Genomic DNA, 23,895 nt, shown 5'->3' with positions numbered 1-23,895 from the left:
GTCCTGTGTGCTTTCCTTATTGTTCCTGGTATAGTTTTTGGCACTATTAATCTACCTCTGCTTGCTCTTTTTGATATTTTTAGCTCTGTGATGTTTTCGGTAATTCCTTCTAACTGTTTCCATGCTTGGATTACCATGTAGCGTTCTCTTCTCCTTTCAAGACTATATAAATTTAAGAATTGTAGTCTTTCCCAGTGGTCAAGGTCCTTAACTTCTATTCTAGCTGTAAATGACCTTTGTACACTATTTGTGCGATATCCTTTTGGTAGTGTGGGTACCATATTATATTGCAATATTCAAGTGGACTACGTGCGAACGTTTTATAAAGCATAATCATGTGTTCAGCTTTTCTTGTTTTGAAGTGCCGGAACAACATTCCCATTTTTGCTTTGCATTTTGCCAATAGAATTGCTATTTGGTCATTGCATAACATACTCCTATTCAACATCACACCAAGGTCTTTAACTGCTTCCTTGTTTGTGATTGTTTCATTATTAGGTCCTTTATATGCTTATAGCATTCCTACTTTATCACCATAGTTCATTGATTCAAATTTATCAGTTAAATACCATCCTATTTATCTCTGCCCATTTATATATTTTGTTTAGGTCTCTTTGTAGCGAGTTCCTATCTTCATCACAAGCAATTTCTCTACTTATTCTTGTGTCATCTGCGAAACTTCTTACTACTGAGTCCTTAACATTACTGTCTATGTCTGCAATCATAATCACAAACAGCAACAGCTAACACCGTACCTTGTGGTACACCGGATATTACTGTAGCTTCATCCGATTTCTCATCGTTTGCAATCACTATCTGTTTTCTGTTTTGCAAAAATTCTTTTATCCATCTTCTTACTTTGTCAACAATGTTATGTTTTCTAATTTTTTTCGCTAATATATTATGATCTACCTTGTCAAAAGCTTTTGCAAAGTCTAGGTAAACCACATCTGTATCTTTTTCATTTATCATATTTTTATATATGCTTTCATGGTGGACTAACAGTTGGGTTTGTGTGCTTTTTCCAGGTACAAAACCATGTTGTCCTATATTGAACAATCTATTTTTCATTAAATGTTTCATTATATTTTTTTTCACTACCCTTTCATAATCTTTCATAATATGAGATGTCAGACTCACAGGCCTATAATTGCTTGCCTCTAGTCTTGAACCACTTTTGAAAGTAGGAGTAATATATGCTAATTTATGCTCATCATAAATTTTGCCTGTATCTATACTTTGTCTTAATAATATTGCTAGCAGCTTTGCGATTGAATGAACCACTTTCTTTAACAATATGGCAGGTATGCCATCTGGTCCTGCTGCTGATCCATTTTTAATTTCATTAATAGCCTGCACAATATTGGCTTCTGTAATATCTATATCTGGTAAGTATTCTATATTTTCATCTCTTATTTCTGTATCATTATCTTCATTGTCAATTCTAGGTGTAAATTCACTCATATCTTTCTGCTAATATGTTACATGTTTCCTTTTTTGTTCATGAGACTTACCTGCCAGATATATATATAGCTGTATTCTCTGAAGGTCCGACAGAATTTCAAATTTCGCGGCACACGCAGTGGCCGGTCAGGTGGTTAGTACACATTCCCGCCGCTGGGGCGCGGGCATCAGGAACCATTCCCATTTTCTATTCAGATTTTCTCTGTCGCCGGACTGTCAACACCTGTTGTCAGTTCCTCCGCTTTTTGGATTTCAATATTTTGTCACTTGAGTATTTTGGTTGTTTTTGGTATCGACTTGGATCTGTGGCTTGGCATACGCTTTTCTGGACCGTTTTTGAATTTTGCCTTTGACTTTTCTTTATATAATGTCTTCCTCTAGCTATCGTGTTTGTAGCTTGGGTGGTTGTAAGGTGAGGCTATCGAAGGCTTCGGTAGACCCTCACACTTTATGTATGAAATGTAGGGGTATGGAATGTTCTGTGGACAATCGTTGCAATGAATGTGAGGGATTATCTGAGGGAGAATGGAAGAAGTACGAATCCTATATGCGTAAATTGGAGCGTGATAGGGTGAGGTCGTCTTCCTCCAGGAGTGTTTCTGTGGACGGTCGGTCAGGGATTTCTCACGTTAGTAACCCTGTAGCTTGTAGTCCTAACCCTTTAGTGTTGCCTTCGGGCCCTGAGGTTGTTGCAGAAAGTAATGCTCTGACTCTCGTTCTTGAGTCTATTCGCGCTCTTGAAAAGTGAATGCCCTGCAAGCGCAAAGTGTAGTGTGTGTTAATCCCCCTAGTGTTGTGGAGGGGGCGTCAGATCGACCCTATAATGCTTCTAGGCCTGGACCTCTGCCGAACTCCCAAGACCCGGGAGAGGGCATGTTGAAAGTCGCATGAAGGTTACGGGGACTCCCCTCCGATCTGGCGTCCCTTCGGCAGGTCCTGTTGACTCCACCCAGGCTGCCAGGGATCGTGCTCGGGCACGCATCCATAAGGAATGCTTCTCGTCCTCCGACACGTCCTCCCCCTTGTCGGGGTTGGAGCGCCGGTTGGACTCTCGACCCCTCAAGAGAAGCCTGAGAGGAGAGGACGCCACGTCCTCTTCCTCTAGACGTTTCACGCTCGTCCCCTGAAAGTTTCGAGGAAGTCCTCAACGGAAGAAGTTTCGTTCACGGAGGTTGACGCTGCTCGCGCTAAGACGGGAGCGCTTTCCCCATTGGGAAAGAAGAAGACTTCTCACCGCTCGCCTTCTCGCAAATTCAGTCCGTCTTCTAAGAGAGCTGTGTCCCCTACTTGCCAGATTTTGTTAGGCATGCAACAGCAGCTGGATTCTCTTATGGATCGTAGAAAGGCCAGGCCGCGTCGTAAAGATTTGCATCTGCCTGTGAAGAAGTCTAGGCCTTCCCACTCTCCCGCTTCGTCGTCTTCGTCTGCTGCTTCTCCTGAAGCTTCTCGTCTTGCGCCTAAGGAAGGTTTTAAAGAGATTCCTTCTCTCTTTGAAGATTTTGACGTCTCTCCCGATGCGCGCCAGGTTCGAGTTTCTAGCGCTTCGCGCGCTCCTCACGCTTCTCGCGCGCCTCACCTTGAGTCTCGGCGCGCTTCCACCCAGGACGCTTCTCGCGCTCTCCATCGTGAAGCTCCTTCCGTGTCAGTTCACGGAGCTGCGCGCGCTTCCCGCCAGGACGCTCCTCGCTCTCCTCGTGTTCTCTCTTCTCACCCTGCGAATGTTGCTTCCACGCCTGCAGTTTTTCTTGATGATCAACTTCCCGTTTCTTCTGTTCAGGCTCTTCAGGATGTAGCCACTACTTCCAAGCACGTTAGGTCCCGCTGGCGTATCGGCGATTCCGGACTCCTTCCTCCTTGCTCTCCTGACCCTCCAGTTGAGGAAGAAGAACCCCTTCCGTCAGAACCCTCGGACGAAGAGAAACATGTTCCTTCTGCTTCTTCCGATTATCAGACTCTGACTTGTCTGTTTAAGGATTTATTTCCTGAAACCTTTCAAGCTTCAGCTCCTCGCTCCCCCCTGTCGCAGTTGGCTTCGTCTCAGGCGAGGAAATCTCCTGGCTTTCTTAAAATGAAGAAATCCTTCTCTACCAAGAGAGCTTTTAAGAAAGTTCAAGACTGGATGTCGACTAGAAAGAACCAAGGGAAGACTTCTTTTGCTTTGCCTCCTTCTCGGTTGTCGGGTAAATCCGGAATTTGGTACGACACAGGGGAAGATATGGGTTTGACAGTTCCCTCTACTTCTAAAGGGGACTTTGCTAGTCTTGTGGATGCCTCTAGGAGATCCCACTTGTCCTCTTCTAAGGTTTCCTGGACTCTCACTGAAATGGACCACCACCTCAAAGGACTTTTCAAGACGGTGGAAGTCTTTAACTTTTTGGACTGGTGTCTGGGCGTTCTGCACACTAAGGCTAATAGCCCTAGTTCTATTAGTCTGGGGGAGCTGTCCAGCGTACTGCGGTGCATGGACAAGGCCGTCAGAGATGGCTCTGAAGATCTGACTTCGCAGTTTTCGTCAGCTCTTTTAAAGAAGAGAGCATTGTTCTGCTCCTTTTTGGCAAAGTCTGTTTCTCCATCTCAGAAGGGAGACCTTCAATTCGCGCCTTTCTCTAGCCATCTCTTCCCCCAGACCTTGGTTAAGGATATCGCTTCCAGCCTTCAGGAGAAGGCCACTCAAGACCTCCTTTCCAGGTCCTCTAAGCGTCCCTCAGCGCCTTCTTCGTCGTCTTCTTTGCCTCAGCAGGCTAAAAAGAAGCAGCCCTTTCGTGGAGGGTCTTCCACGGGAAGTTTTTCTAAACCCGCACCTCGAGGCAGAGGTTTCCCTAGAGGCAAGGTCGTCCCCAAGAGGGGCGGCAAGTGACTCGTTTCTCCTCCAGATGCCAGTAGGAGCCAGGCTTCTTCATTTTGCTCAAGCCTGGAGAGAGAGAGGGGCAGACTCTTGGTCCCTCCAAGTAGTAGAGAGAGGCTACCTAATTCCTTTCCTGACTCTTCCGCCTTTGTCTTCGACCCCCAGAGATTTATCTCCCAAGTACCACCCTGCCAAGCAGAAGATACTGTTCGACCTTCTCGAACAAATGCTCGAGAAGAGAGCAGTGGAGCCAGTCTTAGACACAAAATCCCTGGGATTTTACAACAGACTGTTTCTGGTTCCGAAACATCCAGAAGGTTGGAGACCTGTCTTGGACGTCAGCAGGCTGAACGACTTTGTCCAGAAGGACAAGTTCAAGATGGAAACGTCTCAGTCAATTTTAGGAGCTCTTCGTCCCGGGGATTGGATGGTGTCTTTAGACCTTCAAGATGCGTACTTCCACGTCCCGCTTCATCCGCGCTCGATGAAGTATCTCCGCTTTGTCTTGGGGGGCAAGACTTATCAATTCAGGGCTCTCTGCTTTGGACTCAGCACAGCCCCGAGGGTGTTTACTCTTCTCATGAAGAATATAGCGATGTGGTTGCACCTCTCGGGAGTCAGGATCTCTCTCTACCTGGACGATTGGTTGATCCGTGCTTCTTCGGCACGAAGGTGTCTGGAGGACCTTCATTTTACTCTGGATCTCATGAAGTCCCTGGGACTTCTGATCAATGTAGAGAAATCGCAACTGATCCCCTCCCAGTCCATCGTTTATCTGGGGATTCAGATGAATTCAGCGGCTTTTCTAGCGTCTCCGTCGTTAGAAAGGCAAGTTCATTGTTGCGAAAAAGTAGCGGTCTTCTTGGAGAAGGAAACATGCTCGGTGAGGGAATGGATGAGTCTGCTGGGGACCATTTCCTCGCTGGAGAAGTTTGTTTCTCTAGGAAGGCTACATCTCAGACCTCTTCAGTTCTTTCTGCTGGAGAACTGGAAGAACAAGGAAGACTTGGAAGAAGAATTAAGGATCCTTCCTTCCATAAAAGACTCCCTCAAGTGGTGGCTCGATCCTGTGAAGTTGGGAAAAGGGATCTCTCTCAAGCTTCTGAGCCCCGACCTAGTGTTGTTTTCCGACGCATCATTGGCGGGTTGGGGAGCAACACTGGGGGGAAAGGAAGTGTCAGGAACCTGGAAAGGGCAACAGATTTCCTGGCACATCAACATCAAAGAGTTGGCAGCAATCTTCCTAGCCCTCCAATTCTTCGAGTCTCAAGTTGCCAATCACGTTGTTCAAGTGAACTCGGACAACACTACGGCATTGGCGTACCTCAAAAAACAGGGCGGAACACACTCTCGTTCCCTGTTCGGCCTTGCGAGGGAAATTCTCCTCTGGGCTCAAGCTCGCAACATTACAATCCTCACAAGATTTGTTGCAGGGGTAGAGAATGTTCGAGCGGACCTGCTCAGTCGGCGCCACCAACTTCTTCCGACGGAGTGGACTCTTCATCAGGAGGTTTGCCGAGACCTCTGGAATCTTTGGGGTCGCCCTCTCGTGGATCTCTTCGCGACCTCAAGAACGGCGAGGCTTCCCATCTACTGCTCCCCTGTTCTAGACCCAGGCGCAGTGGCGATAGATGCTCTTCTCTGGGATTGGACGGGTCTGGACGTTTATGCCTTCCCTCCGTTCAAAATAATGGGAGAAGTGCTTCGCAAGTTCTCGGCCTCTCAAGGAACAAGGATGACGCTCATCGCCCCGTTTTGGCCTTCGAACCAATGGTTCTCGGAGATTCTCTTCTGGTTAGTGGACGTTCCCAGGTCACTACCTATGAGAACAGATCTGCTCAAACAACCCCACTTCGCGAGATACCATCAAAACCTCCCCGCTCTGAACCTGACTGCATTCAGACTATCGAGAAATTGGTCAGAGCGAGGGGGTTTTCTGGCCGAGTGGCACGGGCCATCGCTAGAGCCAGAAGAGCTTCCTCTATCAAAGTGTATCAAGCGAAGTGGGCAACCTTCAGAGGTTGGTGCAGAAAGAAGGGGTTTTCCTCTTCCTCGACCTCTTTGAGCCAAATAGCTGATTTCCTTCTCTTTTTGAGAGAAAAGCTCAAGTTGGCAGTCCCAACTATCAAAGGATATCGGAGCATGCTTTCCTCTGTTTTCCGACACAGAGGACTGGATTTGTCTAATAATAAGGACCTTCACGATCTCTTGAGATCTTTCGAAACGTCCAAGGTTCCCCGGCCTATTCCCCCTACTTGGAATTTGGATGTTGTCCTCAAGTTTTTAATGTCCAGTCCTTTTGAGCCTCTTCATTCAGCATCTCTAAGGGATGTTACTAGAAAGACGGTCTTCCTCATTGCTCTGGCGACGGCGAAGAGAGTGAGCGAAGTTCAGGCTTTCAGCCGTCATGTGGGCTTCAAGGGACACAATGCTGTCTGCTCGTTGTCCCCTACATTCTTGGCTAAGAATGAAAGGCCTTCTAATCCTTGGCCTAGATCTTTTGAAATTAAAGGTTTGACTGACCTTGCTGGACAGAATCCTGAGAGAGTTCTTTGTCCTGTTAGAGCTCTAAGGTATTGCCTTAGAAGGACTCAGGACCTGCGAGGTCCCTCGGACAATTTATGGTGTTCGGTGAAACATCCTGTTAATCCCATGTCGAAGAACGCGCTAGCATTCTTCATTAGGAATGTCATTAAGGAGGCACATTCTTGTTGCGACGACTCCAACTTTAAGTTGTTGAGAGTCAACGCCCATGAAGTTAGGGCAGTCGCTACCTCCATGGCGTTCCAGAGAAATATGGCGCTCAGTGATATTATCAGTGCCACCTTTTGGAGAAGTGAATCGGTGTTTGCCTCACACTACTTAAGAGATGTCAAGGTAGCATACGAAAATTGCTTTTCTCTGGGACCATACGTTGCTGCTGCTACAACCTTGGGGTCAGGGGGTAGCTCTGCTCCTATCCTTTAATCCTGTTTAGGAGGGGTTTTTAATTGTGTTTTGTTGTGTTTTTTATGGTTGTTGGGTCGATTGATGGAGTCAGTCTTCCCAATCTTTTCATAAATCTTAAAGTGCTGGTTAGGTGGTTGGTATACTCGTTTGTCCTGGTATTATGATCTATGGTCTAGTCACATTGTGGTCACGCCCCCGTTGACAGATCATCTAGCAGTCGCCAGCTTTATAGGTCACTACCTTGCTGGGGTCTCTAGTAAAGCAGAAGCAGGCTAGGGTGACAGTAACCACTCAGTCAGCTATGCTATCAGGTAAGGAACCAAAATATTTTATCTCTAAAATTGTTTTCCATTATTCTTAGCTGTCTCTACCCCCCTCCAAAGGTGGTATTCAGCTATATATATATCTGGCAGGTAAGTCTCATGAACAAAATGATATTTTTATAATAAAATAAAGTTTGTTCATACTTACCTGGCAGATATATATATTCTTATTGCCCTCCCTCCTCCCCTCATTAGACAGTGGCGTTAGAAAATCTGAATAGAAAATGGGAATGGTTCCTGATGCCCGCGCCCCAGCGGCGGGAATGTGTACTAACCACCTGACCGGCCACTGCGTGTGCCGCGAAATTTGAAATTCTGTCGGACCTTCGGAGAATACAGCTATATATATATCTGCCAGGTAAGTATGAACAAACTTTATTTTATTATAAAAATATCATTTTTCATTCGTTAATCGCCCTTCAATTCTTAGAGGGCCTATTTCTACTCTTATTTTATTCATCTTTTTTGCATATGAATAAAATATTTTAGGGTTTTGCTTGATATTTTGTAGGGTCCTTTCTTCTAGGTTCCATTTTTCATTTTCTTTTGATTGTATAATCTTCTGTTCTGCATTTTCTATCTTACTTTTTAGTTCCATCACTTTCCATGCATTCTTTTCTTTTGCAAGACCTTTTTTCCACTTTCTAATTTTCCGGAACAAGATCCTTCTGTCTCTTGGAATTCATGACTGATGTTTACTTTTTTTCTTCGGTATATATTTTTCCACTATTTCCTCTAATATTTTATATAATATATCGGTATTTACCTGTATATTATCACTTACAAATATGTTTTCCCATTCTTTGTTTAATTCTTCATTTATTTTTGACCAATTTATATTCTTGCTATAGAAATTGTATTTTCCATATCCTTCCCATTTTTTCGTCTCTTGCTTTTCTCTGTTTTCATGTGTTTTGGAATGGACTGTTAGTTCTGTGACATTTTGGTCCGAAATACTCGTGTTATATACTATTATTTCTTTAACATAGTTCACCTCGTTCACAAATACTAGGTCTAAAATATTATCCTTTCTTGTTGGCAGGTGATTTATTTGCTGGATGTTATGATCTAGTAGCATATCTAATAGCTTTTCAAATTGCCTCTTATCTTCTGCGCTATTATTGCTCTCTTTTTTTATATGTATAAATACAACCACAGTCTCCTATTCTTCTTTCCATTCTACAAAAGGAAAGTTAAAGTCTCCAGATAGGAGTATAGTCCAGTACTTGTGATTTCTACATATTTCATCCAATTTGTCAATTATTATGTCAAACTCTTTAGTATATTACAATGTTCACTAATTTTTCAGATTCAAATTCTACCGCTATTAATTCACATTCTGTGTTACTATATTTCTCACAGATTTTTCCTTGATTGGCATCTCCCATATATTGCGGTTTCCCCTTGATTTCTATTTTTTCTATCTGATCTATAAGTTTGGAAACCCTTTATCTGGTCATCATTACCAGTCTCTTGGGAATACCAGGTTTCACCTATATTCAATATTTCTATTTTTTCATTTTGGGTTAGTTCTTCTAAGAACTCTATCTTTCTTTTTGAGTTACTCGAAACTAAACCCTGTGCGTTCATCACTATGATGGTTTGCGTATTATCTCCACTATCTAATATTGGTAATAATAAGGATTTTCCCATGTCTCTTTCCTGTTCTGATATGTTGATCTTTTTTTCATTTCCAGAAATTCGTACATTAAAAAATCCAACTTTTCCATTATATTTGATCTTCCAGCTTCATACGTATTCATTTTGTGCATGAACCTACATTTATCTCCATATCTGCACTATCCCCTAGCATCATAGATACATTGCTTGTTCCTTGTGCTATATCTAGGTGCTGATGCCTCATATCGTGGTGCTGACATTTCGTAATGTGTTGTTGGCTTGCTTTTTGCCTTCATCACATGATCTTTGTTCCTTTCTTTATTTGTTTCATTTTTATCTTGATTTTTTATATGTATTTGATTTTGATTTTGGTTTTTCATGGCTACAGGATGCATGTACCTACATTTCTTATTAAACCTACATCCGTTGGTTTTTAATATTAAAGGTTGGGTGATAGTTTTAATATTGTGTGGAAACGAATTTCTGGTTGTATTTATTGTACTGTGCCCAGGGCAAGGGCACTTGTTTTGTAAGGCCTTGTCAGTCTTCGGAGTACTCCTCGACTGCAAGGTTCTCCCACTGAAGTAGAGACGACTCCTGGCTTTACTGCCGCGTCACTACAGGTTGAGTTGAGCGCCAACCAGAGGCAGTATCTTCCTGTTGCAGCTCTCTCACCAGGTAAGGTAACAACAAGCATTGCACCAATGTTAGCTGCCTTTCTGTTTCAAATTCGTCTCCTTTATGGAGTGTTTTTGGATGGAAAATGTCCATGCTTCCCACCTCATGTCAATGTGGGATTCAGCTGTGTAGTTACTTGGTAAGTTATTTATATAAAAATTACATTTTTATGATAAAATAAAGTTTTATATATACTTACCAAGTAGCTACATGATCAAAGCCCTCCTACCTCCCCTCTTATGGACATTGGGCACAAACGAATTGAGCTCTTCAGCACTGTTGTACCTATTCTTCCCCGGTAGTGGCCGGGTGTCTAGTTGCCTACACTAAAACAGTAGCGTGTTACCGCGAATTTCAAATTTAGAACTGCTGCAGTTAAGTCGAACTAATAACTATGTAATTACCTGGTAAGAGTATGTAAAATTTATTTTATCATAAAATTGATATATTTATTCTGCTTTTCAGGAACAAGTTCCTGGCTGCTGCTTACAACAATAGGGGACACAGCAAGTATAAGCAAGTAACTTTTGATGAGGCCCTGGAAGATTATAATATTGCCATAAAGTATTTTACTGAGCTTGCCAGTGCATATTACAACAGGGGAACCATTTACTACAGACTTTGTCAAGCTTATGAATTATGTGAAAAAATAGGTAAGTGGTGTTTATGAATGAGGACCATTGTTTGAAAAGTTGGGAAATGAGGTTTAACATATATGTGTTTATTGCAAATCTGCTTGAAAATTCAATTATGCTTCCTCTTCTTCCCTTTTAGTAGTGTCTTAAGTGACAGATTAGAGGCCTTCTAAATATGGTGCAACATAATTTTTTATTATAATTTCCTTGTTATCCCCTTTTCCTATTGTAGTAGGTTTAAGAATGTGCAGTCATTAATTTTTCTCTTATGTTTGGAGGTGATTTCTAATCATCCTTGTTTGATTTTTGTTGATAAATCTCTCAAGAGTTTTTAGATATAATATGAGTACCGTACAGTTGTACTTTTAGTGTCTCTCTGTAATGGTTTAAGTGCAAACTGTAATTATACAATACTGTTGGAGCTTGTGGAGGGTGAGGCTGGTACTGAAGGTTCCAGTTCAAAAGCTGATAGGTGTTTCAGTTGTTGTGATGATGTACAGTGATGGAAGCAAGCAGGCAAGAGCCTTAAAGTGACCTCCTAGCCCTTGAATTAGCAACAAATGTTTGCTCAGCTGTGATACATTTTCAGTACATCTACATATCTGATCAGGGAGAGCTATGTGTATCATTTATGAAAGAAAATCGGAAATTGACTATGCCTGAACTCAAACCGTAACCTTAACTTGTGACACATTGTTAGTAAAACTCTAGAATCAATAAAGAACAGTTTTACACTATTGTATAAATTCAGTTCAGGAAATACATTTTTTACTTGACCTACATCCTTTCATATTTTACTATATATACTTTAGGAAGCAAGATAACTTGGTCAAAAGTCTCAAGACCATAGTCACAATACCTTTACCATTGGTCAATTATCAACATATATAACCAGTCAGTAAAATATGCACAGGAAACTTTAGATTAAAGGGGGCTCCTCTCATGTCCTTAGTTTACACTAGGCTTATTGTACTTCTGTACAATCTCGTAGAAACTCCACAAGAAGTTCAGTTCTGTCTGGCTGGGTGTGTATATTGGTTACAAAGGGTCTGTAGTGAGTCATTTTTTGTGCTTGGTGTCCTGTACACTGGACAATTTTGTTCTTAAAAAGTTTGGCTTACTACACTATTCACATGATTATTTAAGCACTTTGAGGCTCTTGTATACAAGCCTACCTTTAATGTCAAATGAGGAATTCTTTACTAGCCTTAAATAGTTTGATGTTTCATCACCTTAGTTTTCCCCGTTGGAAAGTGCCTTCAGTGCACCTCATGGGTTGCACTGTAGGTATTACTAATGTTCTTTGCAGCATCTCTTTGGCACTTAGCTGCAACCCCTTTTCATTCCTTTTCCTGTACCTCCATTCCTATTATTTCTTCCGCCTTGCTATCCACCTTCTCCTAACAATTATTTCATAGTGCTACTGCGAAGTTTTCCTACTTTTACGCCTTTCAAACCTACCTACTCTCAATTTCATTTCTAGAGCTGAATGACCTCATAGGTCCCAGTGCTTGGCTATCGGCCTAAACGCTGTTTAGCATTCCATCACCTAAGTAGTATCTTTCTGAATAGCCGGTCCATTCACCATTTTTTTTTTTTTTTTTTTTAATTTGCTGTAAGCAGGTATTTTCTCCTGTCACTAGTGACTCACTTGTCATCATCATCCAGGAATTAGTTTTATTACAAACTCATTTTTTGTATGGTAGCCTTGTGTGTATCCGCACAATCCCCAGACGCTCTACAGAATAGAAAAGAGTGCCCTTAACTGCACCTTGAGTATGCATCCAGGTTTCACGTAACCTCTTTTGCACAATATGCAATTGTGCTCCCAGAATTTTGTGACTTACCTCATATTTTAAAAATTTCTATAATTTTCAGGGGTGAAGAACCACTGATTTTCGTAAATTTTATGTACTTCAGTACCACTTATTTTTGTAATTTTTTCATTTTCAGTGCTTGAATGTCTATGACTTTTAAGTTCATTTTTAGGTTCAGTTGTATGATAGCTTCCTTTGTTATCACTTGAGAAGTTTGGATGGTTCTGCAAGAGCTGGTGTGCTTCATTTCTTTGCAACTGTAAGTTAAGTTTTTATTTTGACACGTGTTTTGTCCATTTTTTATGTTGACTTTTGTTGGTACTGTTTCTGGTGCTTATTGTAATTATGATTATTTTGGTGAGTTGTTATTGTCCATTTTGTACTAAAGTCATGTGCTTTCAGTGTTTTTAAATGGTCCAGTGTTCATTAAATGTGGTCTTTTCCTTGTACAAAGTTCTGGATTAGTTATAACTGCTACTTTGTTTAGGATTACCAGTGTTGATTTGTTGGCCATTTTATTTCCTGGGCTTATCATGGTTAGTTCCTGTTTTTTACATTCTTTGATTTATAAATATTTTCACCATATTATTGCCATGGGATATTTAATGTGTTTTAAGACTTGTGATTGTTGAGATTTTGGTTACTTTTGTGTGCTTGTTATGTACTGTTGTTATTATTGTTACTCTTTGCTTGTAATCATTAATGTACAGTATTCGGTGTCAGCTGATCTGTCTTCAGAATATAGTCTTCATGTACAATTTCTTATGGTAACACTGCTCATGATATCGGCTGGTGATTGGCATAAGTCCATCTTGTTCAAATTTAAACAAATTGACTGAATTCCTACCAAAGCACTTATGTGGAAGTCACAGGATTATATGCAAAAGGTGCAACAATAACCTAAATGATAAAAATGTCCTTATGAGTTACTGCAGATACACCAGGGCCATAATGATATAAAAACAAACTGCAGATACACCAGGGCCATAATGATATAAAAACAAAGTACCTGGAAGCAATACTGGTAAATTATGCGAATAACCAGAGAAGGAGGAGGGTCATGGGAAGTTCTCTAACCTGACTTTCAGATTCAGAGCTTCAGCTGAAACTGAACTGCTGTCACTTTTATCCGTACAGTATGTGGCAGTCTGTACTTGTCTAATGTAAAAGTTCTTATTTTTAATAAATAATATATATTGTGAAAGCATCCTTTAAAATGTGAAACTATTGTAAATATGCCAAACAACCTGACTGCACAATATATATTTTATATTTTTCGATAGTGAAAGTACTTGCTGGGCTCATGTCATGAGAGTAAAAAAAAAAAAAAAAAACGCGGTCGAACACAATTTCCGGGGCACAACCTGGGGACTAGTGAACTCTTGGACAAACTAGAGTGTAATGAAGTTGGCTGGAACAGGCTGCTGCCACAACTGTGCAAGTAAGACGTGGAACCTAGGTAGTAGTTGTAGAACAGAAGTTAGAGCCCTCCTGTCATGAGTCCTTTATATTTTATCACTATGCCAACAAGCACTATTCTGGCCAAGACAACTATAAGAGAATTAATTCCTTGTAATTGGTTGGTCTCCCTTATGGAACCCTTGTGGGGGGATTATGTAATGCCTTTGAGGATGAACAGTGGCTACCAAAAATAAGTTTTTCCTTCATCAAAACCTGTTTTATAACTGACAGCCCATATGATAGGAAACAGTACTACAGACTCAGTCACTGCATAGGTTTGTTATGATTTCTAATAGTGTGTAACTTGTTTCAGTCTTTTTCTTCATAAATTTTTCTTTAATCAGTAAAAGTCATTAAGTCTTGAATAGAATTTTAAAAAATACATGACAGGCTCAGTCAGAACTCACAAATTTCCTTTCTAGTCTGAATTTTGCATACCTGTTGTTGGCAATTATGCTGATCTCAGTACTAACTTCCATAATTGCTTTTTGTTTAAAATGAAGTAGGAATTAAGTCATGAGAGTACAGTGGGCTAGACGTATAGTGCACTGAGAGGGAAGGGTAATGTCACAGTAGCTCTTTAAAATTCTGGCGGGAGAACATTAGAGAACTGGCTACAGTGCATCACCGACTTATGGCGGATTCGATCTTTTGGCACTTTTTCAGTGCCGTTAACGGTGTTTTGCAGCGCTGTAACTTATTGCATCAAGTTACGGTGCTTATGGCACTGTAACTTGATGCAACATCAAGTTATGGCGTCATAAGCACCGATAATGGCGAAACACCACCTACGGTGGAAATCAACTTACAGTGCAGCGCTGGAACGGATCCCCCTGCGTAAGTCGAGGATCTACAAAGCCGGGCTGTATTTTATGGAGAGCATGAGTTTATCGATGCATAAAACATTGCCAAAAGACTGATTTTAAACATCTGACTTACCTGGTAGTTATATATATAGCTTAAGCCCTGACGTCACGGCAGAATTTCAAAACTCGCGGCAATCGCCGATGGGTAGTCAGGTGTACCACCTGTGCGCCCTCTACCCAGGTACCTGTAACCATTCCAACTATTCCTCAGAGCTTCCCTGCCGCCGTACCAGTTGCATCGTTAGGAATTTCGCTCGTTTGGCCCGTGTTTTCGCAGTGTTTTTGGTGAAGTACACTTTGGCTTTGGCTTTTGCTTGTTTTTGGATTTGCTTTGGATTTTCTGACTCTTTTAGATATTGTTGGCTTTGACCCTTGCTTGTTTTGATCTCTCTTTACGATTTTCCTTTTTCCAAGATGTCTGACTCTACTTCAAGTGTGAGAATGTGTGTGAGGGGATGTAAAACCTGGCTTGCTAAAGCCGCGTTAGATCCCCACTCAATTTGTGTGAATTGCAGAGGTAAGAGTTGTGAGTTGAAGGACAGATGTGATGAATGTTTGGGTTTATCAGAGAAAGAGTGGATGGATTACTATCGCTATGTTTCTAAGCTTGAAAGGGATAGGATCAGAAGAGCCGGGAGTAGTAGGTCTCGCTCTTCGAGAGATAGTCAGGGAGTTGACAATTCTCTTCTTGTTAATAATCCTATTATTCCTTCCCCAGTAGTGGTAGTTCCAGATCCCCCCACTGATACTGATAATAAGCCAACTAAGAAGGATATGATGACGGCCATTCAAGCCCTTGGACAAAGGGTAGAATCCCTCGCAAGAGACAGAGAGGATTTATGGTCGAATGTGAGAGATCTTAAAAACTCAAGTGTTAGTGAGAAAAATAAAAGTGTAAGTGTTGTGGAGGGTGCGATTGCTCGGTCCTGTCGTGCTCCTAGTCCGAGACCTCTTCCAAGCTCACCAACCCCTCTGAGAAGGAATGTCGACAGACGAAGGAAGGCGAGAGGCTTTAGCTACCGAGCAGTCGTCCCCTCGAGCGTACCTGTTGACGCTTCCCAGGACCCTCGCCCTCACCATAGGAAAGGCAAGGTTAAAGTGTTTTCGTCCTCGTCGGAAGACGCAGTTCCCAGACGGGGCTGGCGTCGTACGTCCGAGTCAAGACCCCTCAAGAGGAAACTTTCTTCTGTGGAGCGGCGTTGGGAAGTGACGCTTCCTACTCCAGGATGTAGCCATTGGAGCAGTCCAGAGCGTTCCCCTCTTAGCTCTGACGATAGCTCTCCGGTGAAAAGCAGACGTATATTGTCGCACGGGCGGCTGTCTGCTTCCGCTGAAGACGAAATGAGATCGGAAGCGTCCTCGGAACGTCATTTCCAACATCACAACGTAGAGAAAAAATTACTAGCTGATATTGCGGTTCCCCCTGTCGAACCTCAACAGCAGGAAGCTCCGCAAATCAGTTTAATTCAAGATATGCAACAGAAACTCTCTTCCCTGATACAAGTCTTGCAGCCTGCAGAAAAGACAGATACAGATTTTCGTCCACCGATCGCTGTACGTCACCCTGAGGAAGCTTTTGACCGATGTCGCACAGGCGGCCAGTTCGCAAGTGACTTCAGGGTTCAGCGGGACAGCGAACGTAGGAAGAATGTTTGTCCAGCTCAAGAGGTTCCGATCGTTGTACGTCAGCCTGAGGAAGCTTTTGACCGATGTCGCACAGGCGGCCAGTTCTCAAGTGACCTCAAGGTTTGGCGGGACAGCGAACGTCAGAAGTCTGGACGCCAGGACGCCCGAGTTGCTGGACGCCAGGACGTAATTCATCAAGACTTTGGACGCCAAGATGCCAGGCGTCAAGAAGTTGGACGCCAGGACGTCAGGCGTCATGAGGTTGGACGCCAAGACGTTAAGCTTCAAGAAGATGGACGCCAAGACGCCAGGCGTCAAGAGATTGGACGCCAGGACGCCGAGCGTCAGGATGATACTTTGAAAGACGTCGCTACTTCGGTCTTCGGACAATCGGAAGAAGAGAATGATGATATCCCTCAGTCTCCTGTGGATCCGATTGAAGAGATTTCCGACGAAGACAATCTTAAAGGCCATCACCTTTCATCGGACCTGAAAAGACTTATGAAGTTATTTTCGGAAGTTTTTCCAGAGAACTTTATCCCAGCTGCCCCTCGTTCCCCGCCTTCAGAATTTACTTTTGGGAAGGCGTCTAAGAGGGCAGCATTTACGAAGATGGTTTTGTCCCGCTCGTCCAAGAGAGCGCTGAAAATTATGAATGAGTGGATGCTTTCGAAGAAGGAACAAGGAAAGACAGCCTTTGCTTTTCCTCCAGCCAAACTAGCTTCAAGGTCTAGCGTTTGGTATCAAACTGAGGCTGTCCAACTTCTGGCAGGTGTGGGAGAAAAGAGGAGCGGACCTTTGGTCCATTAAAGTGCTTAAGGAGGGGTACAAAATCGCTTTCCTAAGAAAGCCCCCTTTAGCAGACAAACCGACAGATCTGTCACCCAGATACAGAGACGAATCCAAGGCACAGGCGATTCAACAGCAAGTGTCTATGTTATTGCAGAAGAACGCAATAGAGAGAGTACGAAATCTGGATTCACCAGGGTTATACAACCGACTTTTTCTGGTTCCCAAGAGCTCGGGGGGGTGGAGACCAGTACTGGACGTGAGTGCCCTCAACGTCTTTGTAAAAGACGAAGTTCACCTTGGAGACAAACGAAATCAGTGTTAGCAGCAGTCAGACAACACGACTGGATGGTCTCCATGGATCTTCAGGATGCATACTTTCACATCCCTATCCACCCAGGCTCCAAGAAATACCTGAGGTTCGTCTTCAAGGAAGAGGTGTTCCAGTTTCGGGCTCTTTGCTTCTACCTAAGCACTGCGCCCCAAATATTCACGAGACTGATGTCAAATGTAGCGGGAATGCTGCACACGAGAGGCATCAGGGCCTCTCTGTATCTGGACGACTGGCTCCTCAGAGCTCCTTCCTTCAATCGCTGTCTGGAGGATCTTCAAACGACAATCTGTTTATCAGAGGAACTAGGACTTCTGGTAAACAGACAGAAGTCGCAACTAACCCCATCCCAAGAGATCCTGTACCTTGGGATGAGGATTCAGTGTCGGGATTTTCGGGCTTTTCCGTCACCATCAAGGATGGAACAGGCCTTGGTAAAACTACAGGACTTTCTAAGGAAAGAGACGTGCTCAGCGAGGGAATGGATGAGTCTGCTGGGGACCCTTCCTCGCTAGAACAGTTTGTTTCCTTAGGAAAACTAAACCTTCGCCCACTTCAATTCCACCTCAATCGGTATTGGAGCAGAGAAGAGGGGTTAGAGACAGAGTGTATCCCCATTTCAGAGACGATGAAACAATGCCTTCAGTGGTGGAATGACCCCGTCAAGCTTCAGGTAGGCCTTTCATTAAAACAGAGGAACCCAGACCTAGTGTTGTTCTCCACGCTAGCGTCGGACTCGGGTGGGAGCAACACTGGGAAAGATGGAGGTATCGGGATCCTGGACCAGAGGGCAAGAGAAGCTCCACATAAATCAAAAGGAGCTGACTGCAATCTTTTTAGCCCTCAAAGAGTTCAAGCACTCAGTTCAGGACAAAGTCGTGCAGGTCAACTCTGACAACACGACGGCGTTGGCCTACATCAACAAGCAAGGCGGAACCCACTCCAGGTCGTTGTACGAGACGTCGAGGAAACTCCTTCTCTGGGCGAAAGAGAAGAATGTGATTTTATTGACACGATTCATTCAAGGGGAAAGGAATGTGAGAGCAGACAGTCTGAGCAGGGAAGGTCAAGTCCTGGCAACAGAATGGACTCTTCATCAAGACGTCTGCAAAGATTTGTGGCGGATTTGGGGACATCCATGCATAGACCTCTTCACTACAGCACAAACGAAGAGGATGGAGACGTACTGTTCTCCCGTACCAGATCCCGAGGCAACGTACATAGATGCGTTCCTCTTGGATTGGTCCAGTCTAGATGTTTACGCTTTTCCCCTGTTCAAGATTATAAACAAAGTTATTCAGACGTTCGTGTCCCACGAGAGCACCAGGATGACTCTAGTGGTCCCTTTTTGGTCGACAAGAGAATGGTTCACAGAGGTACGGGAATGGACGGTGGACACACCGAGAAGTCTGCCTCTAAGACCAGATCTACTCAAACAACCCCACTTGGAAAGGTATCACCAAAACCTCCAAGGTCTACAGCTAACTGCCTTCAGACTATCGAAAAACTCACAAGAGCTAGAGGTTTTTCGAAAGAGGCAGCTAGAGCGATCGCAAGAGCAAGGAGGTTATCTACCATCAAGGTGTACCAATCCAAGTGGGATATTTTTAGAGGATGGTGTAAGGACAACTCTGTTTCCTCTTCCAGTACCTCTGTCACCCAGATAGCGGATTTTCTTCTTTATCTTAAGAGGAGACGTAACTTTTCAGCCTCGACCATTAAGGGATACAGGAGCATGTTGGCAGCTGTCTTCAGACACAGGAACTTGGATTTATCTGCCAATAAAGATCTCCAAGATCTTCTCAGATCATTTGAGACCACTAAGGAGAAAAGGCAGAACTCACCAGCGTGGAACCTAGACGTGGTTCTAAAGTTTCTCATGTCTGATAGGTTCGAACCTTTGCAAGAGATTTCGTTTAAAGATCTCACCATGAAGACTCTGTTTTTGGTTAGTTTAGCAACAGCGAAAAGAGTCAGTGAAGTACATGCCTTCAATAAAACTGTCGGTTTTAGGAACGGCAAAGCTATCTGCTCTCTACAACTTGGGTTTTTAGCTAAGAATGAACGTCCTTCACAACCCTGGCCCAAGGCGTTCGAGATTACGAATCTGGCAGATATCGCAGGTGAGGAGCTAGAGAGAGTCCTGTGTCCGGTAAGAGCTCTGAGATCTTACCTGCAAAGGACGAAAGATTTACGAGGCAAGTCAGAGGCGCTTTGGTGTTCAGTTAAGAAGCCCTTTCTGCCAATGTCAAAAAATGCGTTATCCTTTTTCATAAGACAGTTGATAAGGGAAGCTCATTCAGAATGTAGTGAGGCGGACCTCAAGCTTCTAAAGGTTAAAACCCATGAGGTCAGGGCAGTTGCAACCTCTGTAGCCTTTAGACAGAATAGGTCCCCACAGAGTATCATGGACTCTACCTTCTGGAGAAGCAAGTCAGTGTTTGCCTCACACTACTTGAAGCAAGTACAAACGCTTTATGACGACTGCTATACGCTGGGACCATTTATAGCAGCTAACTCAGTAGTGGGAGAAGGGACTACCCCTGCAGTCCCATAAAACAATACCCTTTTTTCTTGCCTTGGAATGGTTGAAATTTTATGGTGGTTTGTGGAGATTGGACACAGTCTTCCACAACCATTGATTTTAGTCTGGTGGTCATTTTGTTCCTTGGTGGCGCCCGGAACAAGGGTATTATAGGTTGTCTGTCACATAGAGGTTGGTACACCGGTTGGCAGCTCCTAGAGGTCGTCAGCCCCCTGGGTGGATCGCTGGACCTCTTAAGGAAAACAGACATAATGAGGGGGAGTTCATTGAAGTCAGCTTCCTTATTCCAGGTAAGGACCTTAAGTTGGTTTATTAATCCTTAAGCAAATTCCAACGATGTTGGCTGTCTCTGACCCTCCACCAAAGGTGTCAGTCAGCTATATATATAACTACCAGGTAAGTCAGATGTTTAAAAATGATATTTTCATAATAAAATAAATTTTTGAACATACCTGGTAGTTATATACAATTAAATTCCCACCCTCCTCCCCTCTAGAGACTAGGGGCGTGGAAGATCTGAGGAATAGTTGGAATGGTTACAGGTACCTGGGTAGAGGGCACACAGGTGGTACACCTGACTACCCATCGGCGATTGCCGCGAGTTTTGAAATTCTGCCGTGACGTCATGGCTTAAGCTATATATATAACTACCTGGTAAGTATGTTAAAAAATTTATTTTATTATGAAAATATCATTTTAAAGTAAAAAATTTATTGTCAGTGTGCTTATCTGATTTGAGGCTTAAGAAGCTAAGCATTCAAAATGCTTTCCCAGTGATGCCAAAAGAAGCACTATGTTTCTGCCTTTCGTCACATCCAGCAATTTATTGGCTGCTAACACAGAAAGCTTTACAACATTGTTGGGCTCTGACTTTGAGTATCGGTCTATTATTGTGTTGACATTGATAGACATTATGAGTGGGCAAGGCTGGTGTGAGGTAAAATCAGCATAGGCCTATGCACAAGAATGCATTACTCCTTTGTTACTAAATACAGCAAAAGCTTAACATAATTGAAAAGTCTTTGTTAATCCAAATTAGGGAAATTAAAAAATTATTATTAGAGGTGCATGTCGAGATATGTTTCTACTGTGTGCCAATTTTAGGATAACAGTAATGTAGGTTAGATAATACAGTAATTGATATGGAAAAACTGAACCTAATGGAAAATATTACACATTTTTCGACAAATGAGCATTAACTTGTAAATGGGTAGGGTATATCATTTAATGTTAATATTTTCATATAAAAAGTACTGAATTCAGTTAATCGAGTTTGAAAAAATCTAGGCCTCGTCCTATAATACGATGCTTTAAGACATTTCGATCGCTGTTATTTTTCTCTCTCTCCCTTGCCATTAGTTTGTTATTCTCTCTCTCTCTCTCTCTCTCTCTCTCTCTCTCTCTCTCTCTCTCTCTCTCTCTCTCTCTCTCTCTCTCTCTCTCTCTCTCTCTCTCTCTCCTGTTTACGGGCAGTACATCCTACAGTGTTGCCATGAAGTGATGTCAGTGAATGTTAACTTTTTGGGGACAGATGTGTTGGACCAGAGTATACTGATTTCATTTATTTCTACTGGTGAAATTTTCTGAGAAATCTCAGTTTTGTGCATTGGTAACCCTGGCTAGCAGTGGCATAGTTTTATGGAGAGTTAAGAAAGACCCCTCAAATGATGTGTAGTACTTGCAGAGGTCAAGTGTGTTCTCCAGAGCTTTTGTGCTAGGTGTTTAGATATTGGTCCTAGGCTCTGTGGTCATTTTATAGCAGTGAAAGATACTGCGAAAGTGTCATTGTCCGAAGAGGGGTCTATGTCGAGGTTACCTGAAGATACAGTGATGCCTTTTGCTTCAGTTTTATCCAGATCTTTATCAGTGCCATCCAGTGCTTATTTTGCCCATCCTAATTCCTCTGCCAGGCCTCTGCAGATGGGCTAATTGATATCCCTGAATGCACTCAAACCATATGGAGATGTGATAGTACTACACTGTTGTATAAACTTTGAGCACTACTAGTGGTATACAAGGTGTACACATGGTTTGCTGCTCTTTAACACATGTGCTTGTCAGGTCCAGGTATCTTAATTTAGCAGTCTGAGGTTTTGAGAACTTCCAATTATCGAAGGTTTATGACATGAAAAATGAGCTGTAGACCTTGTGGTGCAAGCACACTACTCATCTGTCAGAGGCATGTCTTTCTTCATGTAGACTTTTGTTTGGTAAACACTTCTGAATAAAGAAAATGGCACCGAGTTAAGTGTTTGTATAATAAAATTTAATTTACTCTGTTTTTATAGTATACATCTAGGTAAACCAAGTCTTTTGCTGTCTTTTTTTTTAAATGGTTTACTGTGCTTTTTTATGTAGATTTTTCATGCATTATTGAAATGTAAGAAAAGGAATACTGTATACTTATACACAAATTTGTTTTGGTATCCTGTAATCTGTAAATACTAACAAAATTTGCCCATTACTATTTGCAGAATCGCTTGAAAGAGCCATGAGTGATTTTAAGAAAGCTGTTGAACTTGAACCAGGAAATGAGGAATTCAAAAAAGGTTTTGCAAGTTGTGGAGAGGAGCTTGAAAGAGTAAAAGGTATGTTCTGTTTAATTTTCTGTTTTTAGCAGAATTTTTTTTTGTCATACCCTAGTACAATGAAAGTGTAAAAACATTGATTACTCAGTTGAGAAATAACAGCATTGATGCTTTAGGTGGTAATTATTGTGGAATCACTGATTTATATCACCTTAGTCTTTTGTTTATCTGGTGTTAATGACAGTATGTTCCAAAATAAAACTTTGAGTTTGTTAAACTTTGAATTATCCGGTACCACATTGTTGTAATTAAATATCAAGAGACAATTGTGGTGCATGAATTATGCTGGAGAAACCTTTTTCATGGTATGTGTATGAAAATTTATTTGTTAAAGGGGGACCCTTAGCATTTCTTAAGTAATGCTAAGGTATAGAAAATGTGTATATAAATGGGATGAATTTGTCTAAGAACAAACATTATTTGAGTATTACGATAAAGAACAAACATTATTTGAGTATTACGATAATTGCTTATTGTGTGGATAGGCTTAGCTCGGGAAACTAATTCCAAACTAGGAAAGTGGTTGTAAGATTGTCTCTCCTTATCATTATCATATGCTTCAGTCTCTCTAATTTCACTGCTTGATCTCATTCAGGCAGGGTCCTTTCTTCATAGCTTCTCTTGGAATTATTTTTCAGTCTTTCTATTTTGAACCTCAGTATCATTTTAATTGGAATTGTGGTTTGCTGTTGGTTTTGTGGGATCGAATATTTTATAGTAGGTCAAGTCTTCGCTCTCCTACTCGGTCCTATTGTGTTGTAAAAGAAGGGAGTGATACAAAGGATATTAAGTAAATAAGATGTATTTTGTGCTGGCAATAACTCAAAAGGTACAGAAATTTACAATTGTTTAACCCTTAAACGCCGAGCCTCTATTTACAAAAACGTCTCCCGTATGCTGGCGGCGTTCGGGAGTTAGCGCCGAAGCGGAAAAAAAGTTTTTTTCAAAAAAATCACAGCACGCTTAGTTTTTAAGATAAGAGTTCATTTTTGGCTCCTTTTTTTGTCATTGCCTGAAGTTTAGTATGCAACCATCAGAAATGAAAAAAATATCTATCATATATAAATATTGAAATATATGACAGCGCAAAAAAATATTTTCATATATGATTTTATACAAATCGCGCTGTGAGCAAAATGGTTAAAGCTAACGGGTTATTTTTTTTTCTTTGTATTGTACACTAAATTGCGATGATTTTGGTATATAACAAATTGTAAAACGATCAAAGCAACACAGAGAAAATATTATCACAAAATGATGCATGAATTCGTAACAGCGTGGACGTAAAAAAATGTTTTTTTAAAAAATTCACCATAAATCGAAATATTGTGCTAGAGACTTCCCGTTTGTTGAAAAAT

General features: G+C 42.1%; 1 protein-coding gene across 5 annotated transcripts in view; it reads left to right on the top strand.

The window, feature by feature from the left end:
* The window catches only part of LOC136848578 (uncharacterized), an 85,568-nt gene that overhangs the window by 10,860 nt on the left and 50,813 nt on the right, over positions 1-23,895 (top strand). For 4 of the 5 annotated variants that reach the window (XM_067120869.1, XM_067120868.1, XM_067120867.1 and 1 more), the window contains exons 2-3: positions 10,345-10,532; positions 22,424-22,537. In XM_067120869.1, coding sequence (XP_066976970.1) covers positions 10,345-10,532; positions 22,424-22,537 — 302 coding nt within the window. Of the gene's footprint in view, positions 1-10,344; positions 10,533-12,503; positions 12,591-22,423; positions 22,538-23,895 lie in introns of those variants that run through there. The other variant, XM_067120870.1, reaches the window with a different exon arrangement.

This window comes from Macrobrachium rosenbergii, chromosome 19 (assembly GCF_040412425.1).
Source record: "Macrobrachium rosenbergii isolate ZJJX-2024 chromosome 19, ASM4041242v1, whole genome shotgun sequence".
Taxonomy (NCBI): domain Eukaryota; kingdom Metazoa; phylum Arthropoda; class Malacostraca; order Decapoda; family Palaemonidae; genus Macrobrachium; species Macrobrachium rosenbergii.
The sequence above is the reverse complement of the archived record's forward strand: the minus strand, read 5'-3'. Positions and strand labels throughout refer to the sequence as shown.